At 40.3% G+C, this 26,243-nt stretch overlaps 2 protein-coding genes and 1 pseudogene across 3 annotated transcripts in view; 2 read left to right on the plus strand and 1 right to left on the minus strand.

The window, feature by feature from the left end:
• LOC311593775 (high mobility group protein B2-like) overlaps positions 1–26,243 on the plus strand; it is a 529,125-nt pseudogene that overhangs the window by 358,024 nt on the left and 144,858 nt on the right. The window lies entirely within an intron of this gene.
• LOC311593189 (olfactory receptor 4C3-like) lies at positions 9,813–15,512 on the plus strand (the record flags this gene model as incomplete). The annotated part of the gene is made up of 2 exons (XM_084774339.1): positions 9,813–9,884; positions 14,529–15,512. The coding sequence occupies 2 exons, from the start codon at positions 9,813–9,815 to the stop codon at positions 15,510–15,512; spliced, it is 1,056 nt and encodes a 351-aa protein (XP_084630465.1).
• LOC311593199 (olfactory receptor 4C45-like) lies at positions 22,558–23,487 on the minus strand (the record flags this gene model as incomplete). The annotated part of the gene is made up of 1 exon (XM_084774355.1): positions 22,558–23,487. The coding sequence occupies one exon, from the start codon at positions 23,485–23,487 to the stop codon at positions 22,558–22,560; it is 930 nt and encodes a 309-aa protein (XP_084630481.1).

Raw genomic sequence — 26,243 nt, forward strand, 5'->3', positions numbered from 1 at the left:
TCCTTCTATTTTGCCATTCTCCCATGCTTCTCTCACCTAGAGCCCCAATAGGATGTCCTCCCCTCTGTCCCACTTTCCTGGTAAGTGAAGACTTTCATGGGACATGCCCCTTGGGCTTGTGCAGATACAAGTAAGTATATACTATGTGACTCTTTCTGCTTCTGGGTGAACTCACTCTCTATGATCATTTCTAGTTCAATCCACTTGTCCACAAATTTTGAGAATTCCTCGTTTTTAATAGCTGAGTAGTATTCCATAGTATAAATGTACCACAGTTTCTTTATCTATTCTTCTACTGAGGGACACTTAGGCTGTTTTCAGGTTCTGGTTATTATGAATAAGGCTGCTATGAACATGGTTGAGCAAATTTTCTTGTTGTGTGCTGGAGCATCTTCTGGGTATATTCCAATGAGTGGAATAGCTGGGTCTTGAGGAAGTCCTATTCCCAGTTTTCTGAGATAGCGCCAGATAGATTTCCAAAGTGGCTGTACTAGTTTGCATTCCCACCAGCAATGAAGGAGTGTTCCTCTCTCTCTCCACATTCTCGCCAGCATGTGGTGTCGCTTGAATTTTTTATCTTAGCCATTCTGATGGGTGTAAGATGGAATCTCAGAGTTGTTTTGATTTGCATTTCTCTGATGACTAAGGAAGTTGAACATTTCTTTAAGTGTTTCTCAGCCATTTGATATTCCTCTGTTGAGAATTCTCTGTTTAGTTCCAAGCCCCATTTCTCAATTGGGTTATTTGGTTTGGTGGTGTTTAATTTCTTGAGTTCTTTATATATTTTGGATATTAGACCTTTGTCATTCTGTAGGCTGTCACTTTGTTCTCTTGACAGTGTCTCCTGCCTTACAGAAGCTTCTCAGCCTCATGAGGTCCCATTTATTAATTGTTGACCTTAAGGCCTGGGCTGTTGGTATTCTGATGTGTTCAATTTTTAAAAAGTAGATTTTACTACTATGTGTCTTTGTGTGTCTGTGTGTTGGTAAGCGCATGTATGTGCAGTTGTCTGTGGAAGCCAGGAGGTCCCTGATCTTCTGGAGCTGGAGTTACAGTGACTGTGAGTACCCAGCATGGGTTCTGGAAACAGAACTCAGGTCCTCTGAAAGACTAGCATATGGTCTTAAGTGCTGAGCCATCTCCTTAGCCTGCACATGTGTCCACATAAAGTGTCCAGTCCTGTAATCGATGACCTGCCACCTTAAGGAACCTTCGGCTGCCCTCCAAGTGTCTCATTCTGACATGGGCCTTTGGAGTTCTCTCGTCAGGGATCCCATGTAAGCTGCTTCAAGACTGAATTTTGTTAATAGCCATGGTCAAGGAAGTTGGTCTGTCTGCCTGTGTGTCTCCCATATTATTTTGGCGAGGATGATAACACAGTCATAGTGAAAAACCTAATTAGATGCAGCAATCTTTCCTGTGCAATGTTATTAGATACTTTTCCTGTTTTTTTTTATTAACTACACAATTTTACTGTTTCATATGTAGAACAGTAACACACATTCATTTGCAATTTTATTTTCTGTGGTACAGTAACTTTAACAATCTCCCCCAAACCTAGTACTTTTGTTAATTTGCTATCATAGAAAGAGTGTTGTGATGGTGCTGAGATTAAAAAGCGGGTTGCAAGAACATTTTTCCCACTGACACAAATTTCTGTGCCTTATTATCTATGCATCTATGCATAACTAGGTCTCTGTTTACATGTGTCAAAATAGTTCTTGATTCCGTGGTTGGGTTCTATTTTGGGTTCTATTTTACTTGGTGACTTAAACATTTTGTTCTCTCATATATTGCCAATCCCAGTTCCCTCTTCTTCGTCTCCTCCCAGCCCCTCCCCCAATCTCTCCTCTCCCTCAGATCCACTTCTGTTCCTTTCCCTTTGGAGACAAGCCTCACACAGTTATCAATCAAACATGGCATATCAAGTTGCAGTAATACTACGAGCCTCCCCTCACATTAAGGATGGGCAAGGCAACTCAGTAGGAAGAAAAGGGTTCCAAAGGCAGACAAAAGAGTAAGAGACAGCCCCAACTCCCACTGTGTTGGTCCCACAAGAAGTCAAAGCTACACAGCATAACTTATACGCAGAGGGCCTAGGTCAGATCCATGCAGGCTCCCTGATTGTTGAGTGAGTCTCTGTGAGGCCTTATGGACCTAGATTAGTTGATTCTGGGTTTTTGTGTGTGTGTGTGTGTGTGTGTGTGTGTGTGTGTGTGTGTGTGTGTGTGTGTGTGTGGTGTCCTTTTCCCCTCTGGCTACCACAATCCTTCCCTGAATCTTCTGCAGGATTCCCCAAACTCTGCCTAATATTTGGCTGTGGGTCTCCTAAATCTGTTTCCATCAGTTGCTGATAAAGCCTTTCTCATGATGATTATGCTAGGCACCTGTCTACAAGTATAGATGAATATCACCAGGAATGACTTCATTGACATTTATTTATTTGTTTGCTTGTTTTCTGTATATCTGTATGTCTGTTTATTTATTTATTTATTTATTTATTTATTTATTTATTTTCCAGTCATGTTTGGTTTCATCCTAGGTGTCTGCACCATCCAGCCTCTGGGTCCTGGCCCTCCAGGCAGTGTCGGCATAGGCTCCTTCTTGGGTGCACTTGTCTCAAGCTGCCAATGAGTTCAAGGCTCTTCTCTACTTTCTCTCCTATTAGATTTAGTGCACCCAGTTTTATGTTGAGGTCTTTGATCCACATGGACTTAAGTTTTATGCAGGATGATAAATACAGATCTATTTGTACTCTTCTGCATGCAGACATACAGTTAGACCAGCATCATTTTTTCATTGTATGGTTTTGGCTTCTTTGTCAAAAATCAGGTGTCCTTAGGTGTGTGGGTTTATTTCTGGGTCTTCAGTTTGATTCTATTGATCATCTTTATGTTTTTATGCCAATACCATGTGTTTTTTAAAACTATAGCTTGGTAGTATAGCTTAAAATCAGGAATTATCCAGGCATGGTGGCGCACGCCTTTAATCCCAGCACTCGGGAGGCAGAGGCAGGTGGATCACTGTGAGTTTGAGGCCAGCCTAGACTACAAAGTGAGTCCAGGATGGCCAAGGCTACATAGAGAAACCCTGTCTCAAAAAAACAAAACAACAACAACAACAACAAACCCTGGTGGCACTCAGAGGAAGGATAGCAGGTTACCAAGAAGAGACTTGATACCCTATGAGCATATAAAGGGGGAGTAAGTCATAGGCACAGTCATAGGGGAGGGGAGGGGAGTAAGGGGAAAATGGGAAGGAGGGAAGAATGGGAGGATACAAGGGATGGGATAACCATTGAGATGTAACAAGAATAAATTAATAAAACAACAGCAACAACAACAACAACAAAAACAAAACAAAAAAAACCAGGAATGGTGGTACCCACAGAAGTTCTTTAATTGTGCAGGACTGCTTTAGCTATTCTGGGTCTATTATTTTTCCATACGAAGTTGAGAAGTGCTCTTTCAACATCTGTAAACAATTGTGTTGGAATTTTGATGGGAATTGCATTGAATCTGTAAATTGCTTTTGGTAAAATGGCCATTTTTACTATGTTAATCCTACCCATCCATGAGTACAGGAGATCTTTCCAGTTTCTGATATCTTCTTCAATATCCTAAGAAATCATGGATGTGTACTGGGACTCTAGGTGAGAGAAGCATGGGAGAATGGGGAAATAGAAGGATCCAGAGGGTCCTAGAAACCTACAAGAAGAACATTATGATGAGCAGATCTGGGCCCAGGGGGGCTGCTCAAACTATGGCACCAGCCAAGGACAATATGTGCAGTAAACTTCGAACCCCTACCCAGATCTAGCCAATGGACAGGACGTTCTTCACAGTTGAGTGGACAGTGGGATCTGACTTTCACACAAACCCTGGTGCCCCATATTTGACAACATCAAGAGGCCTGGTGACACTCAGAGGAAGGATAGCAGGCTACCAAGAAGAGACTTGATACCCTATGAGCATATACAGGGGGAAGAGGTCCCCTCAGTCACAGTCATAGGGGAGGGGAGTAAGGGTAAAATGGGAGGGAGGGAGGAATGGGAGGATACAAGGGATGGGATAACAATTGAGATGTAATATGAATAAATTAATAAAATATATTAAAAAAGAAATCATGGGTGTGATTATATCTTTAAAATAAAAAATTAATGATAAAATACTTCCATAGTAGTATATTTACATTACTTATTTTTCATAAGGTGCCGATGGAAGGGGAGTAGGCCTGGGAAGAGGGGGAGAGTGAATATGACCAAAACACATTGTTTGAAATTTTCAGAGATCTAATAAAATGATAAAATAAAATAAAAACAGGGTGTGATATAATTTACAAATAGGAACGACTTAATGCCTACAAGTTTTCTAGAGGGGAAATGTGTGAGTGGAGAATTTGGCAAATTTACCAAAGTTAGTGTTTTATTGCTTTCAATTTTTATATGAGTTAACACTAATGAGATAACCATTAAGCTATTTATTATGAAAATGGAGGAAGAGTGACAGATTAACAAGAAGGTAGATTCTAAAATTATTTTTCATCTTAATTTAAAAATAATTTTGAGACTATAATCCCAACATTTCTCTCTTCCTTTTCCTCCTTCTAGATCTTTCCATATACCTCTCCTGCTCCCCTTCATATTCATGGTCTTTTTTTCACTAATTTTTATTGAATGCATATATGTGTATATATATAACATGTTCAGTCATATAATTGAAGGAGAGATAAACCTGTTTTTTAGGATCCCAAGTGTGGGATTGGAACGGTCTTGTGAGAGAACAGGAGAGGCTAATCCATTAGAAGACCAACCACCTTGTGCGGGAGCATGATTGTTGCCAGCTGAAAAGATCCTGTGAACAGACTCTGGGAGGAGATATATAAACGAGCCCAGAACTGGAGGCAGGGCTTTTTGGAGACTTGGGATAGTTTTGGCTGTTCATCGCTGCACTTCGAGACGCTCCTAGAGAGAACCACTCGAGGGAAGGCTTCGGGGCTCCGGCTCCGGCTCCTGCTCCTGCTGAGGTTCTGGGTTCTGGTTACTCTAGGTTCCAGCAGAAGAAATCCTGCTGATTGTGCCAGGAGAATCGTTCCTCGGAACTGATATCCTTACAGTTTTGTTATTGTGTCCATTAATCCTCATTTCCTATTGTTTTGGTTAGTCGGGTTGTAAGTGACGTATGCTCAGTCACTAAGTTGTTAATAAAATATATTGGTTAAGAAAATTGAGCCTACATATAACGGTGGTTCTGTGTATGTTTTTAGGGTAGACTATTTGGCTTCAGATAATCAGGTGGTGTGCTGTTCCCTGGGAGGACCACCTGTTCCCTGGGAGGACCACCTTTCTTGGTCTCAGCTTTCCCCAGTTTTCTATAGTTCTTGTGGGAGTGTTGAGGCCTCGTGGTCTTTACCCTCTCCACTTCGGCATGTCTATACACGTCTTTCTTGTTCAGCTTACGTTTAGGTAGTCATTTTGGTGAGAGTTATGGATATAACTTCTGATGTTAGTAGGAGACACAATCTCACAGTAAACTTCCTGATCTTCTGGCTCTTAAAATCATTCTGCCTCCTCTTTTGTGATGTTCCCTGGGCTTTAGGTGTCTGAGTGCTTTGTGATGTGAAGCTGCACTTTACAGCTCTGTGTTTTGATTGTCTATGGCTGTCTGCAATGGTCACTATCTGTTGCAAAGAGAAGTGCACTTAAGTGTAGCTACAAGGACAAATGTTTATAGACTGTTGTGAGGGGCTCTGCTGGTTTAGTAAGTTAGTGGGTAGATTCTCTTTCAATATCCATGATTTCACTAGCACCAAGTAGTTAGCAAGGTTTTCAGTACCAGGAATGGTTTCTGTCTTATTGAGCAAGTCCTAAGTCCAATGAGAGAGTATACACACCACTACGGCACCTGTATGGCTATCATGCTGTTACGGAGCTTTTGGTTTCTCGGTTCTGTTATGTCAACATGTTTTTGTTTTAATACCAGGTGTGGGATATGAGAGTGTCCAAAGCAGCAGACTGTTGGCCTTATGGGGCTCTGAGAAGGGTGTGGTCTTTGCCAGCTGCAGTTATTTTAATTCTGAGGACTCTGGAGAGGGGATAAATGCTAGGTCCCAGAGAGAGAGAGAGAGAGAGGGAGGGAGAGATGGGGCCTCTGAGAAGGAAGGAGGCGACTGGTGCATCTCCTTTGCTGCTCCTGGCTGCTGTTGATGCAATTTGATGGGAATAAATTGGATATAATACTGAAATGAAGATTGGTATTGCCTCAAAGAGCCCAAGGGCCCTAAACAGCAGGAAGTAGCCACAGAGAACTATGCCCTTCTCCTTTTCTTTCTCTCTTACCTGCTGTTGGTGTATCGGAAGGGATTGGGGTGGAGAAGGGTAAAAGAGATATAATAAACCAAAATAAATGTCTATTTAGAGAGATTCCAAGATGGCAGGACTGAGCAAGCACTGTGTATGATCTACAGGAAAGAGACTATGGACCTGACTGGGAGCTACAGATCCCAAGACCTGGAGAACACTAGGTGAGAGGGGTCCGCACAGTGCACACCATGGGTGATTCTGGCCTTGGGTCATCCAATGGCCCATGGAGGACAGGGGCCCAGTCCTCAGATTCTGCACTGAAACCCTCCTGCAAACTGCAGGCATACTCTATAGCATGAACTCAGTATATGGGACTGAACTCTGGGCAGTGAAGCACCAGAGCTCCTGGCCTGGGGAAACCTCAGGAACCTCAGACCCCTGACCCTGTGCCAATCCACATAAAGGCCTAGGTGCCACATGGGGCCCAGGCAGCTGAGGGCACATCATCCAGCCACAGCTGTGCAGTCTGAATAGGACCGGGAAGAAACACAGTGATCTGCCTGAGCAGAGTGGCCCTGCACAATTTGCCAGAACTGACCTGACCTAGCCAGGCTCCACAGCCAAGCAGGGCCTCCTACACTCTTGGGAGAGGCTGGGTAGGCCTGAGGGGATAGGGCAGAAATCTAGCCAACCAACAATAATCAAAAGACAGTATCTGCTATTTCCCTGGCAGGCAGAACCTAGACCCCACTGCCTGGAAGGATCAGGCAGAAACATAAACAACAGGTAGAAGCCAGCCGGGGTTCAGGTGCTCTAGGGTGATCTGAGCCTAGGACCCAAAGCTCCAAGGCCTGAGGGCAGGGTATTCACTGCTCTATTCATTATGTGCTAATGTCATACAGTATATTATATGTATGTAATATCAATGTCTACACTAGGATGTTTATCAGTTGGCTAAGGCCATGCCCCCACAAGAGGCGGTTCCTCTACTAGTGGTCAAACATCACCTGTTCTCTCACAAGTCTGTTTCCAGAGGAAAAACACTTCACACCCTCACACAAGTCTGTTTCACATCCCACACTTGGGATTGAAACAAAAACATGTTTGCGTCCACTACAACTTATAACAAGCTATGTACTCACATCTGAAGATTTGGAGTGAGGATCCTCCAATGAGAGAGAACACGCATTGTTTGTCTTTCTGGGTTTGAGTGATTTCTCTCAATATGGTCTTTCCTAGTTGAACTCATTCACCTGCAAAGTTCATGATTTCCCTTCTCTTTACAACTGAATTATAGTCCATAGTTTATGTGTAACATATTTTCATGACCCATTCCTTGGTTGTAGGACATTTTGGTTGTTTTTATTCCCTATGTATTGTGGAATAGAAAAACAAAGAACATGGCTGAGCAAGTGTCTGTGCAGTAGGATGTTGAGTCTTTTGGGCATATGCCAAGGAGTGGTATGTCTGGATCACATGGTAAGTTTATTTACAGCCTTTTCAGAATTTTTCACATGGATTTCCATAGTGGCTGCAGTAGTTTGGCATCCCACCAGGAGTGAATGATGATTCTATCACATCCCTCCAGCACTTTCTCAGTTGTTTTGTTATTGTTGCCATTTTGACTTGGGGATGATTAAATCTCAAAGCTGTTTTGACTTACTAAGGACAATAAATATTTTCGAGATATTTCTTCTTCTTCATCATCATCACTTTTGAGAACTCTCTGCTCAGATTCCAGGCCTGTTTTTTAATAGGTCACTAAAACAAAACAAAACAAAACAAAACAAAACAAAACAACAACAACAAAACAAAACAAAACAAAAACAAAAAAAAACCTCTTTGTTTTTTGAGTTCTTTATCTAGCCTGGATATTAACACTCTGTCAGATGTATAGCTAGCAGATTCTCTCCCATTCAATCCCATGTGGGTTGTCCCTTCACCTAGTTGATTGTTTCTTTAGCTGTGCAGAAACTTTTTAGTTTTATAAAGTTCCGCTTGTCAGTTGTAGGCCTTAGTTCTTGGGTAAGTGGAGTCCTACTCAGAAAGTCCTTTCCTACACCTATATCACGCAGTGTACTGGAGTTTTTGGTAAGTAGTAGATACAGGTCTAATTCTGTTCTTCTGCATGTAGACGTCTGGCTTTGCCAGTACCATTTGTTGAAGATGTTTTCTTTTCTCTAGCCCTTGTTTTTGGCATATAAATCAAATATTAAGTGGCTGAAATTATCTGTACTTGTGTTTGGGTATTCAATTTTTTTTCAAATTTTAATTTATTATTATTTATTCAGATTACTTTCCAATTGTTAACCCCTTGCGTGTATCTTCCTGTCCCCACCCTCCCTCCCTCTTCCCTGTTCCCCCCTACACCTCTGTTCCATCATTTACTGATATGTTTTGGTACCAGCATCATGTTGTGTTTATTACTAGAGCTACATAATATATCTTAAAGTCTGAGATTATAATTTCTCAAGAGTTGTTCTTGGTTATCTGGGATCTTTTGTAGTTTTGCATAAATTTTATGATATTTTTTTCCTGCAAACAAAGGCAGCTAATTCTTTGAGGTAGTTTAAAATGACAGCATCAGATTCTCTTATGTATTCCCAGTCACAATAGAATAAAGCAATAGTTTGTTTCAACAAATGCTGTTGAAAAGAGGCTTTTCTAGTGTTTTAATCACTGAATTTTTTAGAATTATCTAAATTTCTCATAGTTGCAGCATTTTCTGATCATCACATGGAATAGGAGGAGTGAGATCCATGGTCCTTGCTTTCTTTAGAAGCTTTTCTGCTGATGTAAGGCTTACAGGGACTTACGTCTTTACGTGAAAAACTCAGTCACTGGAGCCTTACACATTCGAGGAATGCTTTTTGTCAGCTTACATATGTCTAGTATTTACATATTTTCTTCTCTATAGTAGTAAGTACTTACTGCAGGAGATACATGTATGTTGGCATTAAGCAAGTGCCCTGGCCCGCGGGGTCTTCAAACAGAACCTGGGAGGGGGGTGCCGGAGTGAACAAGGGACAGGAGACACGAAGAAATGAGGGCAAGTCTGAATTCCGATCAAGCCCTGTTTATTGAAAAAATCCACAGGGTTTTTATAGAGTTTCAGAGGGGCAAGAGCAGGGTTGCTATGAAAACCTAATGGCAGCTAGTCTGCTCTCTAGCCGGGTAGTAAAAACTTCAAGATAAGAAAGTAAGCAACGGTGATAAGCAAGCAGGTTCCTAGGACCTAATGAGGTTGTTCTGCTAGTAAAAACATCAAGGATAAGGGGGTTAGTCCTGAGGAATGCAGCTGCAGAGATAAGGTAAGCAAGCAGCTTCCTGGGACAGGACCAGGTGGTGTGGCCTCAGGCTGACCCTCAGCTTGCTGTGTGCCAAGTGGAGGTGTAGAAAATGGAGCCCACAGGCAAGGTGGAATCGCCTATGTTTTAAGCCAAGAGCCACTAAGGGTGGCCCCCCACAAGGAAGGTTGTGCACTGAATGCATTTATGTTTCGAAGGGCATCATGGTGTGCGTATATTGGAACACAGGTTTTACTGATTACAAACCCAGCTTTGTGAAGATGTACTACTTTACCGTGAGTGCTCATTTTACCTGAGCGCTGAGTACCTAAGCAGGTTTCTGGTTAGAGTCCAGCAACTTCAGTTCTAAAAGGAAACCGAGCCTCAACGAAGACACTTTCTGCTGCATATTCTATCCTTTTCCCACCAAAAGACTTTGATTTCCGCTTATTTGGGCCCAGGATTGGGCTTGAGAGATGCACTCATGTTTTATGTGCCCATGCTTCATTTATTTCATTGCTCTATTCATTATGTGCTAATGCCATACAGTGTTTTGCTGGATACCTGGGTTATTTCCTGGAGGATGGAAGTGGCACAGGTAGAGTTCTAATTCAAGTTGTTCTGATTTTACTTCTCTTGATTTTCTAAGTATAACTTGAAGTAGAGATGTAGGTATTGGGCAGTGACTTCCATCTTAGTTTTGTAGGGCGTGGATGAAAGAGAGGCTGCCTGCAAGGGGCCAAGTCCCTGTGCCCAGAACAGAACAACGTTGGTTTTGTTCCTTCTCTCTCAGTGATCTAATATCAGCTTCTAAAATGTTCTCTTTTCTTCCGGCAATTTGGGGAGTCTCTCTCTCTCTCTCTCAACACTAGCAGGGTACTAGGAATTATAGGAGGCAGAACCCAAGTTTCTTCCTTAGAAAACCAAACTTTTCACAGGGATTAATTAAACAACGGCCTCCACATGGTCCCAACTTGTGACCAGAAGCTGTTTCTAGTGCTGCTCCTGCAGTTGATTCAGTGGGGATAAGGTGATTGTCCTCAGAGAGACAGAGAGCATATGGGGTTAATAATCCCTCAGTCCTATTTCCACTTTATAAATAACTCTTTTCAGTGGAAGGGGAAGGATTCAGTGGAGACTGTGCTTATGAAAACTCTTTGCATAAAGCAGAGTGACCAAGCCACTTAGCCCCTCTGTGAAGCTTTCCTCCCTGGACAGCAGCAGCAGCAGCAGTGCCGTTCTGACTTGCCAAAGGCAGAGGAAGCAGAAAGCCTGTTCTTCTCAGGACTCAGCACGGCCTGTTGTGGGAAAGGACCTTGGGTTCAGCCATGTTTCTGCTTCAAATCCCCACACGACTTGGAAGCAACTGCTCTCCTGAGTCTCAAATCCATCAAGACGAAAATGATATTTTTACAAAGTCATGTTTTTCAGCAAATAAAAGGGAAGCAGCAATGCAAAGAATTCCTAGCTTTTTGTAAATGAATGCACGGCCCCTTTTGGATTTTTGTTTTACTTCACTAATAATAAGAGGTTTTCAGCTTAGGAAAACTTTATTACTTGGTAAAAGCTATAATATGTTTTGCAGTAACGTGAAAAAAAATAGTTTAACTCTCATCTAAGATTAAAAGAGATATGAAATTGGAAATTTGATAGCGTATGTCTCGACTAGCTTTGATAACATTTTATGAACTTTTTCAGGTTCACCAGCCCATGATGTTGGGATGTGAGAAAACTGTGGAGCTCCTGTGCTGTGTGCAAATCCAGTCAGTATAAATTTTATGTGATATATTTTTACTATAATTTAAACTTTACTTATTTATAGACAGGATCTTGCTATGTCGTCCTTCCTGGCCTGGTACTTATCATGTCACTCAGACTGATGTGAACTCATAGCAATCTCCTGTCTCAACATTTCGAGTACCATGGTTATAGGCATGTGTTGTTCAGCCTGCCTTATAATCTACTTTTAAAATAAACAAGCAAAAAACCATCCAGAATAAAAATATACTGGGTTACCTTTAGTAGAAATTTCATTACATTACATAAAATAATTGTGTGGATAATCCAAATAGGAGAGCTTTTAAACAAATACTTTTCTATAGTCACAAATATAAATCACAGAGATAAACCAACCTATTATTTATTTTGATGCATATTAATTTACTATTTAGCTATATTTTATATTATTCAGAGTGATTATATTTTCTGTTCTCTTTTTCTTTCAGTTTGAGAATGAAGATTAGGGAATTTTTCACATTTCACGTTTATAAATTTGAAATGCCAATCTTCTGTATGTCTCTGTTTCTTAAGCCACATGAAGAACTATCTATGATATTGATGATAGTGATAATCACAAACATTAGCTATTTATCACTTCCAGGTTCTTATAAACTGCTTTCTTGCTATTGATGCAACATTAGGTTGTTTTAGTCCGGAAATCTTTCATTTTAAAATGTTAGCCCAGCTTTGAACATCGACACATATATGTGTGTGTATGTGTATGTATGTATACACATGTATGCCTATGTATATTATGTATACATGTGTGTGCATATAAAATCACTTTAGAAAGTGCTTGGGGAGGGCCATGCAGGTGTTTGCTCTGCCACTGCTGTCTGAGCTTTTGGCTTGAAGATTTTGCCCCAAAGGGTCTCCATCAAACCCATCACTTGTAGAAACTATATTTGCCTCCTTGCAGTAAAGCATAGACAGTAAAAAGAGATGTCTCCTGATTGATTAGTACATTTTTTCGTATAGGGTTTCATACAGCTGGCTGTCTCTTTTTTTCTGATATGATTCTCCCTTAATTCTTGCACTAAATATTGCATATCTTCAGCAAAAGGGAAGTTTTTAAAAAAGATTTATTTATTTATTTATTATGTATACAATGTTCTGCCTGTGTGTGTGCCTTCCTGCCAGAAGAAGGCACCAGATCTCATTATAGATGGTTGTGAGCCACCATGTGGTTGCTGGGAATTGAACTCAGGACCCCTGGAAGAGCAGAAGGTGCTCTTAACCTCTGAGCCATCTCTCTAGCCTGCAAGTGCAAAGTTTTAACTATTCAAAACAATAACAACAACAACAAAAACAAAAAACCCTGTACTTCTAGGTAAAAGATAGGCGTTGTGAAGGACTGATGACACTGATCTAATATTGCCAGGACCTTAGGAAGTATGTAGGCATGTTCTGATGTAATAGACTGTCATTTGTAGCTGGCCAGGTATCAGAGCTGGGTGGTGTGTTCATGTCTGCAATCTCAGCTCTAGAAAGGCTGAGACAGGAGGATTGCAAGCAGACTGGTCTGTGTTATAACACCCTATCTTAGAAAACCAAAGCACAGGGTATCACAGAGCATCTCTGATTTTCTGTCTTTACAGTTTCCCTTATGTTATCAGTACAGACAATGTGTAATAGGATGAGACTCCCCTACATATTTAATTTAAATTTTTAAATGTCAAGTCTGCCTTGTAGTCAGAAGAGGAAGCAAGTAGCAGCCTTTTTAGTAAGAATGAAGACAAGCAAAACCCAGAAGAATGTAAAATTAGGCATGGGAAATTAGGTTGGCTTCCTAGACATGATGCTGTCCACAGCCTGGGGTGGGGGATCACAGGAGTAAATTAACATAAAAAAAGAGAAAGGCAAGTAAGTCTCCAAATGCACATATATCTGTTTTCTCCAGATCTTCTGCATTTCTTCTTCTTCTTCTTCTTCTTCTTCTTCTTCTTCTTCTTCTTCTTCTTCTTCTTCTTCTTCTTCTTCTCCTCTTCCTCCTCCTCCTCCTCATCCTTTTCCTTCTTCCTTTCCCTCCTCCTCTTCTTCTCTTTCCTCAAATGCCATCATATTACCTTGAAACTAGGCAGAAATGCACTCATTTGGAATTACAAAATCACTGGCTGTTAAAGGTTCAATAACAGCTGTAAGCAAAGAAACTGAGCTAATGAATTATCATTTGCAGCTAATAACTAGTGCCTGGTGAAGCAAAGGGCATATGCTGACATTTAATGGATAACAGAATAAGTAAGTATAAGATTTTTGCAAAGAAGTATATTAACAGGAGAGTGAACTATTCAAAGGAAACCTTGCAACATCCCCATCTCCTGGAGTTAATTATCTTTTTTAATTAATTTATTCGTATTACATCTCGATTGTTAGCCCTTCCCCTGTTTCCTCCCATTCTTCCCTCCCTCCCACTTCCCCCCTTCTCCCCTCCCCTATGTCTGTGATTGAGGGAGACCTCCTCCCCCTATATATGCTCTTAGGATATCGATTCTCTTCTTGGTAACTTGCTATCCCTCCTCTGAATGCCACCAGGCCTCCCCATTCAGGGGACATGGTCAGAAAAGGGGCACCAGAGTTCGTGTAGAGTCAGATCTCACTCTCCACTCAACGGTGGAGAATATCATGTTCGTCGGCTAGGTCTCGGTAGGGGTTCGAAGTTTATTGCCTATGTTCTTCTTGGCTGGTGCCTTAGTTTGAGGAGGACCCCAGGACCCAGATCTGCCTGTCATAAAGTTCTTCGTGTAGGTTTCCAGGACCCTGTGGGTCCTACTATTTCCCCATTCTTCCATGTTACTCTCACTTAAAGTCTCAATAGGATGTCCTCTCCTCTGACCCACTTTCCTGGTAAGTAAAGTTTTTCATAGTACGTATCCCTTGGACTAGTGTTTTGATATAAGTGAGTATATACCGTTTGTCTCTTTTTGCTTCTGGGTAAACTCACTCATTATGATCATTTCTAGATCAATCCATTTGTCCACAAATTTCGGGAATTCCTTGTTTTTAATAGCTGAGTAGTATTCCATAGTGTAAATGTACCACAGTTTCTTAGTCCATTCTTCTACTGAGGGACACTTAGGCTGTTTCCATGTTCTGCCTATTATGAATAAAGCTGCTATGGTTGAGCATATGTCCCTGTTGTGTGAGTTAATTATCTTATACAGGTTTATTTTCACTTTATAGGCAACATTGCACCTGCATACTCAGTACCCCTGGAGCCTATAGAAACACCACACAACATTACAGAATTTTTTATGCTCGGACTGTCCCAGAGGCCAGAGGTCCAGAGAATTCTCTTTGTGGTCTTCTTGATTATCTACATAGTCACAGTTTGTGGCAACATGCTCATCGTGCTCACCGTCACCTTCAGCTCCAGCCTGGCTTCGCCCATGTATTTTTTCCTTTCCAATCTATCCCTTATTGACACCTGCTATTCTTCCTCTTTGGCCCCTAAACTCATTGCTGATTCCTTGTATGAGGGGACAACGCTTTCTTACGAGGGATGCATGGCCCAGCTCTTTGGAGCTCATTTCCTAGGGGGTGTTGAGATCATTCTGCTCACGGTGATGGCCTATGACCGCTACGTGGCCATCTGCAAGCCCTTGCACTACACCACCACCATGACCAGGCACCTCCGTGTTCTGCTGGTGGTAGTGGCCTGGCTGGGTGGCTTCCTGCATTCATTGGTTCAGATCCTTTTGATTTTTCAGTTGCCCTTCTGTGGACCCAATGTAATCAATCACTTCGTGTGTGACCTGTACCCTTTACTGGAGCTGGCCTGCACCGACACATATGTCATTGGCCTGCTGGTGGTGGCCAACAGCGGCGTGATCTGCCTGCTGAACTTCCTCATGCTGGCTGCCTCGTACATTGTCATCCTGCGCTCCCTGAGGTCCCACAGTGCAGAGGGGAGACGGAAAGCTCTGTCTACCTGTGGGGCCCACTTCACTGTTGTTGCTTTGTTCTTTGTGCCCTGTATATTCAGTTATATGCGTCCATCAACTACTTTACCTATAGACAAAAACATGGCAGTCTTTTACGGTATTCTGACACCCATGTTGAATCCACTCATTTATACTCTGAGAAATGAAGAGGTGAAAAATGCCATGAGAAAGCTCTTCACACACCCAGAAATTGTAAGTAACTGAATGGTCAAGAACTGAAGCTTGTTTTTCTACCATCCATCACCTTACACCATTTATCCATCCTCCCATCTTCATAGGCTCTCATGGTTTACTGTGGGCAGTTACTTATTGGGCAGTTGCACAGTTTTCTTATAGACTAGCTGTACAAGATATATATGTCCTGAATTATCATTACTGGTTTAGAAAAAAGGAAACTGTTGTCTGATGTGGTTAATTGACTTATCAGAGTTACCTAGTTTTATAACTCAAAGAGCAGTGATTTTTTGACCAATTATAACCCATTACGACAGGATTCTCTACTTTTTAAAGGTACTATTTGTGTATCTCAATAAACTTGGAAATGTGAAGACATTTTTGTTTCAAAGTGCTATTTCACTAAATAATATAGATGAAGATTTTAACGCAGTTTCAAAGCCTAGGAAACCACTATTATTGTCTTTCAATTGCGCGACAAGTTGGGTCAAGTGTGCCCTAGAAAAGTGAGGAAAGACATGTTTGAACAACTTTCATGCTTAGTCACCTATAAACAGTCTTGTGTACATACAAGACTGTGTGCATCACCATCCTTTGTGACACTGCAAACATGGCTTCCACACTTGTTGGACAGGCCAAGAGCTCAGGCTCTGAAGACAGACCACAGTCTCAGTCCCTATGTTATTATTGGAATGCTCTTGAATAACTGAGAAAAAGCCCATACGTCCTTGATGCATATCTTTAGAGTAAGAGTAAAGATATTTTCGGGTTTGCATGTCAGGTCATGTTGTTGTATTTACTTACAAGTATCTGGTTCATTTTATTTAGCAGATGTTGTATTTATTTACAAGTATCTGGTTTGTTTTATTTAGCAGTATCTCTCTGTGTCTACTCATGTTATAGTGAATGACAGGTTTCTCTATTTTTTAAAGGTATAGTTCAATAAACTCAGGTAAATATGAACATAATTTATGTTTCAAAGTGTTATTTTACTAAGTAATCCAGATAAAGCTTTTAAAAAAATAGATAAAGATTTTAATGCAGTTTGCAAACACAGGAAACTCCTAGCATATTTGATATGGTACTTTGACAATTAAGCCAGATAATCCAAATCATGGTTTTAACAGTTTCCAACCAATAGGAAACTAGTAACTTGTTTAATATTACGTCTGCCTCAGTCCTCCTCCAGAAATAGAGTGCTGCCTTACCTCCACTAGATTGAAACATATTCTGCCCCTAGAAGAGAGCAACTTACCTATCGTCTGTCTGTCTGTCTGTCTGTCTGTCTGTCTGTCTGTGTCTATCATCCTGTCTGTTTACTTGTCTGTCTGTCCGTCTAATTTGATTAGGCCATTTCTTTGACAATTTCTTACTTCTATACAATGTATTCTGATGATCCTCATCCCGTCCTTTCCTGTCTCTCTCTGAGTCTACCCCTCTCCTCACCAGCCCCTTTCTCAGACTGAGAACTTTTGTTCTGTGACCTTTAACTCTTCCTATTACATATACAGACCAAGGGATTTTGTGTTCTGGAATATTTTGCTGGAAAAGATTTATTTTTTATTTTTGAACTATGTGTGCACGCACGCGAGTGTATGTGAGCTGCCTACTCCGGAGGCTAGAGGTGTTGGATCTTCCTGACTGCAGGTGGCTGTGAGCTGCCTGACACGGGGGCCGGGAGCAGGGTCTGTCTATGCAAGAGCACTATGAGCTCTGGACGGCTTCACTCTCTCTCCGGTTCTTATGTCTTGTAATTTTAGAGGCAGGCCCATGTTTATTCAACCATTTTCCTGTTTTACAAAGTTTGATTATATGCTTCCCAAATGTTCACTTTTTAAGATTGTGTAGGCTCCACATTTTGTAATAAATTTATCCTTTGTTGGACACATAATTTGTGGTTCAGTATATTGTAACATAGAGATCTTTCCCCCCCACAGGTTTTTAAAATTAATTTATTCAGATTACAACTCAATTGTTATCCCATCACTTGTATCCTCCTGTTCCTCCCTCCCTCCTGCTTTCACCCTATTCCCCTCCTCTAGGTCTATGACCGAGCGGGCCTTCCTCCCCCACTATATGGTCATAGGCTGTCAAGTCTCATCTTGGTACCCTGCTTATTCTTTCTTTGAGTGACACCAGGCCTCCCCACCAAGGGGATGTGGTCAAATATGGGACACTAGAGTTCATGTCAGAGTCAGTCCCCACTCTCCACACAACTGCGGAGAATGTCCTGTCCATTGGCTAGATCAGAGTAGGGGTTCGATGTTTACTACACGTGTTTACTATTGTATTGTCCTTGGTAAAAATATGGAACGACACAAGAATTTGCATGTCATCCTTGTGCAGGGGCCTTGCTAATCTTCTCTGTATCCTTCCAGATTTAGTACATGTGCTGCCGAAGCAAGCACGAGATCTTTCATTTTTGGTGTATATGCTAGGTAAGCATTTTCCCACTAACCTCAATTTCCATAGTAGAATAAAATAATAAGAAATTTTCTAATAAAGGAAAATATAAACAATTGGCTCCCAGAATAAATGAATGCACAAGGTTATCATAGAATAGTCATAGTCATTGCTTTACACTCAAACTTGTATATCTAATAAACTAGCAGTTGGGGAGTTTTAAGGCAAAATACCTGTTGTCTGTTACTTGTTCACATAATTATATGATTTGAAATGTATGTCATATATGATATAAATCAACTATATATGATGTGATATCATGTATTTTCTTTTAACTTTAATTTTACTTTTTAATTTTTGCTATCATATTTGCATGTACAGTGTTTATGTATATTTAATTTTATTTTTTCATTTTGTACATTTAATTTTAAATTATAAATTAATCTTATGAGTGGAGCCTTGCATTCTATGCAAGTTCATGTAAAATTATGCATAAATGGAAATTTAAATTTAACCCTATAAGAGACTGTGGAGCCATTTAGAGAAGGTAAAAGAAAACATATTCTTGTTTCATATGACCATAAAAATAAAGTCCCAGTTAAAATATACTACACTGCTGAAACCTTATCAGAAGATGATGTTTGAGAAGAGTACATTCATGGTCTAGGATAGAGAAAAATTTCTGAGATGAGATACAAATAACTTAAGAAATATGACTACTTAGTATATAAAATATTTTTCTTTTCAGGGTTTCTCTGTGTAGTCTTGGCTGTCCTGGTCTCACTTTGTACAACAGATTAGCCTTGAACTCATAGTGATCCTCTTGCCTCTGTCTCCTTGAATGCTGGGATTAAAGGCATGCACCACCATGTCCAGCAAATATAATATCATACAAAAGCAGATTATGGTATTTACAATGTATTTTGCAGCCAACAAGTGGAACACAAAGAATAATTACCCAAGGAAAAAATTAAAGTTAACTAATAGTCAACCAAATGTGGGAAGAAAAACTTAGAGTTTATATATACATTGTCAAAGATGCCCAATCTCAGTTTAAGAATACACATGACAACGTCAGTGCTGCCAAATGTGAGCACTCGGCTAGTGGTATAGTCAGTGGAGAAAGTCATTTGATGGTATTTGTTAAACATAGACATCCAGCTGTTTGATTTACTCAAGTTTTTTTTTTTTAAAGAAAACCTCCTCATGCATGTGCATGCAAAACCACATATAAGCATATTCACCCCAGAATTATTTCTTTGTAATAAATAATATATATTTTTTGTAACACGACAGTAAAATTCAAGTAAGGGAATGTTAAGACAGAAACAATAAAGTAGGGGAATGCCTCAATAATATACAACAAGTATGATGAATTATTTTATGGCCATTAAGAGAAAATTAAATCAGGTTTACATCCACCCAGACAATGGGCCTGGAAAGCAACATAGTGTAACACAATAGGTTGAAGACAGAAGTAATAGGTTGTGATGGTGCATGACTGTAATGCCAGCACTATAGAACAGAGACAGAAAGACCCTGAGTTTGAGAGAGACCTGGGTTACATAGCTAGATTCTGGTGAAATAAAAAACAGACACAAAATAAGCAAAGAAATCAACAAACAAAGTGTGTATGTGTGTGTGTGTGTGTGTGTGTGTATGTGTGTGTGTGTGTGTGTGTGTGTGTGTGTGTGTGTGTGTGTGTGTGTGTGTAAAGAAATCATTGAATACCAACATTTCCCCCCTGTGGTTTATATTTGTGTATATCAAAAAACATCGAAAGGGTGCTATCAAATTCACCACAGTATTTTCTTAATCTCAGCACTCGGGAGGCAGAGGCAGGTGGATCACTGTGAGTTCGAGTCCAGCCTGGTCTAAGAAGCGAGTCTAGGACAGCCAAGGCTACACAGAGAAACACTGTCTCAAAAAAAAAAGACACAAAAAAAGCAGAGAAGATCTTTTCACATATAAATATATTCATATATGATTATTACAAATGGAAAATGAAATTAAAGAGACCCAGAGCTCATAAGAATGGTGCTTATTGATCATCAGAAAATGATGATTATCTTCTCTCTCAAAGCAAGGCATTTTGGTACTGGAGAGGTGGCTCAGAAGTTTAAAGCACTTCTCATGTAAGAGGAACCTGGGTTCAGTTTCTAGCAACCATGTGGCAACTCAGAGTGGCTGTAACTCCAGTTACAGGGGATCCAAAGCATATGTATGCATATTACACATGCATACATTCAGGCACTAACACATACACATAAACTAAAAAAATAAATTTTTAGAAAGCCCAAGATATTCTGTCACAAGTCCGCTCCCAGGCCCACGAATTTCCCGTGCCCCCAGACACTGAAGCACCCCTGCATTCATCCAATCTGAAGTTAGCTTTCTGGCTGGTCCTCTCCACACATCTCCTCCATGGATTCTTTACTATTCAACCATTTTTAGTTTTCCTTTCTACCCTTTAATTATTGCTTCTTTAATATAACGTTAACAACAGCCAAAAAGTTTAAGCCTCTGCTGGCCTAAAAGGTGGTAACTACAGTCTGGGAATAAAGTATTTCACTGTTCAGTTTAACAGAGCATCCTAAGCATGTGAACCTTTCTGATGCTGGATTCTTGTCCAAACATAAGCGTTTATCCTTAGGCTATGTCCAGTAACAAGAGAGCAGATATGAGAGCAAAAGCCGCTGGTGGACGTTGGAGCTTGGCCCATGTTAGATAGGGAAATGAAAGAATAATTACTTGAAATATAGTAAAATCTCACTTTTAAGTTTTTGTGGAAAATGAGTGAATAAAAATAGAATAACCACATTTTAAATTTATGCACAACACTCTTATGGCCTGAAAAACTACTTAATACAGCGTTTTCTCTTCTACTGAGTCCTTGTCTGACAAATAGAGTGTAGATCTTGAACATTCCTTTCTTTCTGTTGTTTATCTAAGGAGAGCAGGTCTCCTATGCCACAAGCAGCACCATTTATGTACAGACTGGTGGGAAAGAAAGAACTGCGTTCAAAGAACAGTACTTGTAGGGATGTGAATTACAGGCTATTCCCTCCCAGCCTGCTCCTCGATGCCTCAGCATATTTAGCCACACATGGTGTGAAGCCAAGCCTACCTACAAAATGTGCTGATTTGAAAAGGAAATTAAGGCTGACGAGACGGCTCAGGGGCTAATAACACTGGCTGCCTTTCCAGAGGACCAGGGATCAATTGCCAGCACTCACATGGTCACTTAAAATCACCTATAGCTCCAATCCCATGAGACCTGATACTCTCTTCTGACCTCTGAAAGCCCCAGGTACACGTGTGATGACCAGAAATAAGTGTAGAAAATACATCTATGCACATAAAAACAAAAAGGATTAATAAATGAAGGCAAGTTCAAAGACTCTAGGGCATTTAGGACAATTGTAAGGCATTAGCAGAACGTTTCCATTCTGCGAAAATGCAGTCTCATGTAATTGAGTAAAAAGTTGTTGTTGTTGTTTTATAGGACATTTAAAAACATCTTAAACTGAGGAAAAGATAAAGTATGTTTGATGAGCATGATTTTTCCTCCCTTATTCTAACTGTAGTGTCGAGCATGAAAACATCAATAATATTCGTGCTGTTCTATTCCATACCAGTCAATAGTCAAGAATAGAGAGAGAGGGGTTCATAAGCCCAAACTCCTAGCTGACGTGCTATTGACAGTTGATGGCTTCTTGGGAAGGAAAGGACAATGTCTTTTCTAAGGATGTGACTGTGGTAGGTCAACCACTCTCCAGCGGATGTCCCCATACCTGTGAATATATGTATACTCATGTGTGTATATGTATGTATGGGTGGGTGTGTATGTATACATATAGGCAGCCAAATTTGACTCAGTGAGCTACTAAACTAAGGACACGAAGTTAGGAGCATCAGGAGGTAGGAGTGGATCTGAACAGAAAGCATGGTGAATGTGATCACAATACATTGCATAATATTTAATATTTTCACACTAAATAAAATAATTGTTTGAACCCCTGACGTTTTACTCTCATAGATATGTGCCTAACAAAAAATATTAAAAATTGTACTTTATTAATGCATTGGTAAGTGGTAAATATAGTTCAAGTTGAATTTAGATGGTATCTACTTATTTTTCTTGTCTTAAAGAAATTAAGCATTGTGGGAATACCTAGCTTAATTGAACCTCTTCACATTTCGCCTACCTGTCTTTTGTGTCAGCCCAGTCCACTTATAGCATACTTCCAATTAAGATGTACCTTAAGTTTACATAGAAATATTGCTTAACCTTAACATAAAAGAATCCTAAAAGTTGTGGCAATGAGGTTATGCAGATGGACATGGTGTATGGGTGTGAGGTAGACACAGGAAGCATAATACTACATATTCTCACCATATGTGGAAGCCAAAGCATTTTACCTCACTGAAGTTGAGAGTACAATAGTGGCCACAGAGGCTAAGCAGGTTGGGACCGAGGAAGCATAAGGTGAAGTTAGATGTTGGCCATGAAAATACACTTACGCAGGAACAATGAGTTCTAAATAGAGTGGTTGGCCATGCTCACAACAACTTGCATCTTTTACAAAGGTCAAGAATTTTATTCAATTAAGGAGAACAAATATTTATGAAACAACGTTAGACATTGCTTCTAAATATACAAATCACAGGTTTACACGTCACCAGCTTTTCTGATTTGACCCCAGAGCTTCTTCATAACCTTTTTGACCTCCTCATTTCTGAGGGTATAGATTAAAGGGTTCAGCATAGGTGTCACTAGGGTGCAGAACACAGTCACAGCTTTGTCAGCGGGGAAGGAGGTCATGGGCCTTAGATACAGGTATGAACAAGGTACGAAGAATAAGACAACAACCGTGACATGAGAGGCACAGGTAGACAGCGCTTTGCGACGCCCTTCTGAGCTGTGGTTCCTCAGGGAGCGAAGGATGACCACATAGGAAGCAACCAGCATAGAAAAGGTAAGCAGACACAGTGACCCACTGTTGGCAGCAATCAGTGGCCCTAGAGTGTGAGTGTCAGTGCAGGCCAACTTCAGGAGTGGTATTAAATCACACATAAAGTGATCAACGATGTTGGGGCCACAGAATGGTAACTGGGCTACAAATAACGTTTGTATTCCTCCATGGATGAATCCTAATACTACAGCAGAACCCACCAGGAATACACACACATGTCGGCTCATGATGGTCATGTAGTGCAAGGGCTTGCAGATGGCTACATAGCGATCATAGGCCATAGCAATCAACAAGATGATTTCATCTGCAGCAAAGAAATGCTCAGCAAAAAGCTGAGTCATGCAGCCATTGAAGGATATAATGTTCTCCTCAGAGATCAAGTCATAGATCATTTTGGGTGCTATGGAAGAAGAGTAGAACCCATCTATGATGGACAAGTAGGACAGAAAAAAGTACATGGGAGTAGCCAGGGCTGGGCTGATGAAGATGGTGACTGAGATGAGCATGTTGCCTGCCAGTGTGACCAGATAGATTACTAAGCACACAATAAATAAGAGTTTCTGCAGATCTGGGTCTTGGGTCAGGCCCAGGAGGATGAATTCTGTGACATTCCTCATCCTCTCCATCAGTTTAGTTCAGGCTGTGTGCATACGGTCATCTGCAAAGAAACCGCAGGGTGTCTCAGTGATGATATTCAAAACGAAACAACTGAAACACTCCATCATCTCATTAGTTCTGGTCCCTGAGGTGGAGGTAGCTGCACTTCTGCTCACCTCTGCTGACGGCATCACATCCCATGTAGTTGTAAATCACAGAAGGAGTTTGGATAATTCTTAATAGATTTTTTTTTTGGAGAAGTAACAGGACCTTACAAATGCTATAAAAACCCAACTATCATTACAGTAATAGATAACATAGGTGACTTCCAAATTGTCTTCTCACCAGACTCTGATATTTCAATGTGTTTTTGGAGGGTAGATATCATCAGTATCAATTATTTTAAAGCCCTATTTGTTTATTTACACACACACACACACACACACACACACACACACACACACACATATATATTTATAAAAATGTAGCCTTGAATGGACAACACTATGCTCTACACACTAAAAAGGCAAGTGTGCTAATCATGAAGTATTCACTCTTTATGAGCTGTAATTCTCTGTCATATGACTTCATCTGCTCCTAGAGACAAGGATGTGCTATGAATGGCATTGTCTTCTTTCTTGTTGCCAAAGAACCCTATGAGCTACAGCCTATTGAGCACAACGCATTCCAGAAACCCAGGTTTTACCTCTGGTTCTTTCTCGTGACCAATTCCTTAACTTTCCTTTTCTCCATATCTAGATATATACGCGTAAGTGGTACAAAAAATCTCCATAAAACGCTCCAGAATTTCATGAACAAATTTTTTCCTGTGGCTGAACTTTTATCAGATATCAAGTTAAATTTCTTCTCTCTAATCACATTTTTACAACTAAAATTAAACTAGGTATGAAGGTACCCCAAAGTTCTTGCTGGTAAGACACACATGACAGGGTTAGCTAAGATACCAGACTTTCCATTTTAACAGTAGACTCACTCAAAATAAGATGAACTTACAATTTCATTGCCAAGTTTAAGAAGTATTGGCAATATAATATATGCTTTAAAATGAACCAGGTTCAGATTTTCTAGGTATGAATTAGAGTTGTTAGCAATGAGCTGGTAGTATTTTATGCTTTTTTAAAATCTATCTCTTTTGCTAATATCCACCCAAAAACACACTAAAAAAATCTACCAGCCTACTTCAGTTTAAAAGAAAATTCTGGATATAGAGGTCAGCAACACAAACTTTTAGCCCTGGTAAGAGTGTGGAGGACAGAGGAACCAAGAAGCACTTGGTCTCGTTTGGTCCCAGGCTGACTCCACTCTGCTTCTGGCTTCTCTAGTGATATAGTTAATCATTCTAAGTCAATTTAATTTGCAAATTCTCACATCAAAGCAAGAGTGTTGAAATCATGAGACGGGGACAATCTTCAAGTCACTACAAACGGCCATCTAGAATTAATGTATTTAGTGTGACATAAACAGTATTTTAAAGGGGAGTTCACAGCAGCACCTAAATAAGTAAAATGACTGATGGTATTTTTATGGGTATTTTCATGCTATTGTGTCCAAATTCGTCTTTACAGCAAAATATAAAACTTCAAGTCAAACATACAACTGTAAATTCTACTGCAGTGAGAATAAACTGTCTAAGTCAAGCTAATCTCCTTAATTTTGGGGAAAAAAAAGATTTAGTTTTCAGGTACTGGGCTGTGGTTGTTTGTGGATCCCTCTGTCTAGGCACATCCAGCATAGTGTTCAGTATAAAACTGGAATTTCTATTTTTCTGGACAAGTCTCTAACTTAGACATTTTTTTCATTTTGTTTTTTGAGTCAAGGTTTCTCGGTGTAGCCTTGGTTGCCCTGGACTCATTTTATAGACCAGGCTGGCCTTGAACTCACAGAAACACACCAGCCTCTGTCTCCTAGACTCGGATTTTAGGCATGCATCATTGGCTTAATTTATACTTATTTATTTATATATTTATTGACCCCATTGCCAGCACTTTATCCAAAAATGACATAGCTTAGTTAGGAACTTTGATATTCCTAGGATTTAATTCCTACTTGATTGATTCCACAGTGACACCCACACACACACAAACACACACACACACACACACACACCACATTAATAGATAACAATGCTGAGAATAAAGGCAAATTATGCAAATCAGAAAACATTAGTATATTCAACTCTGGTACGTACAAGACAAAAAAATCAAATTGATTAGATTAGTCTCCCTTACCCTTTTGGACGTGAGTTTTGCTTCCTAAGAGTCTGTGACCAATGTGGATTCCTGCCCTCCCTCAACTCAAGTCCCTCTTTAGCTCCATCTCCTTAGATAGCTACAAATTTTAAGAGCAGCTTCTCTCAGACAAATCTTCATCATATTGATTCATGCTCTGTTCCAGTCATTGACACTTTGACCCTTTGTTTTGGTTCTTCCTTCTTTGATGCTAAGGAAATATTTAAATAGATTTGCGCGGTCTGGAGGGTCTGGCGATGTTTTGGCTTTGCAAGTACCCAGAGGATTGGTAATTGCCTCTTTTGAAATCATTGCCAAGGCCATTGCTTACTCCCACTTGGTCACCACCAACATCATTAGCAGTGGGTAGTTTCTGAGATGCACTTGGGTTGTGGACGTAATTTAGATTCTTGTACGTGCTAGGCAAGAAATCTAACACTACGCTTCACATACAGCCCTTATTTCTATATGCCGCCTTTGACTTAGAGTAATGAGTTTAATTCATTTGTGTTGGAGCTTGTGCTTAATTTTCATTT

Source organism: Acomys minous (genome assembly GCF_964271855.1).
Source record: "Acomys minous genome assembly, chromosome: 3".
Classification (NCBI taxonomy): Eukaryota; Metazoa; Chordata; class Mammalia; order Rodentia; family Muridae; genus Acomys; species Acomys minous.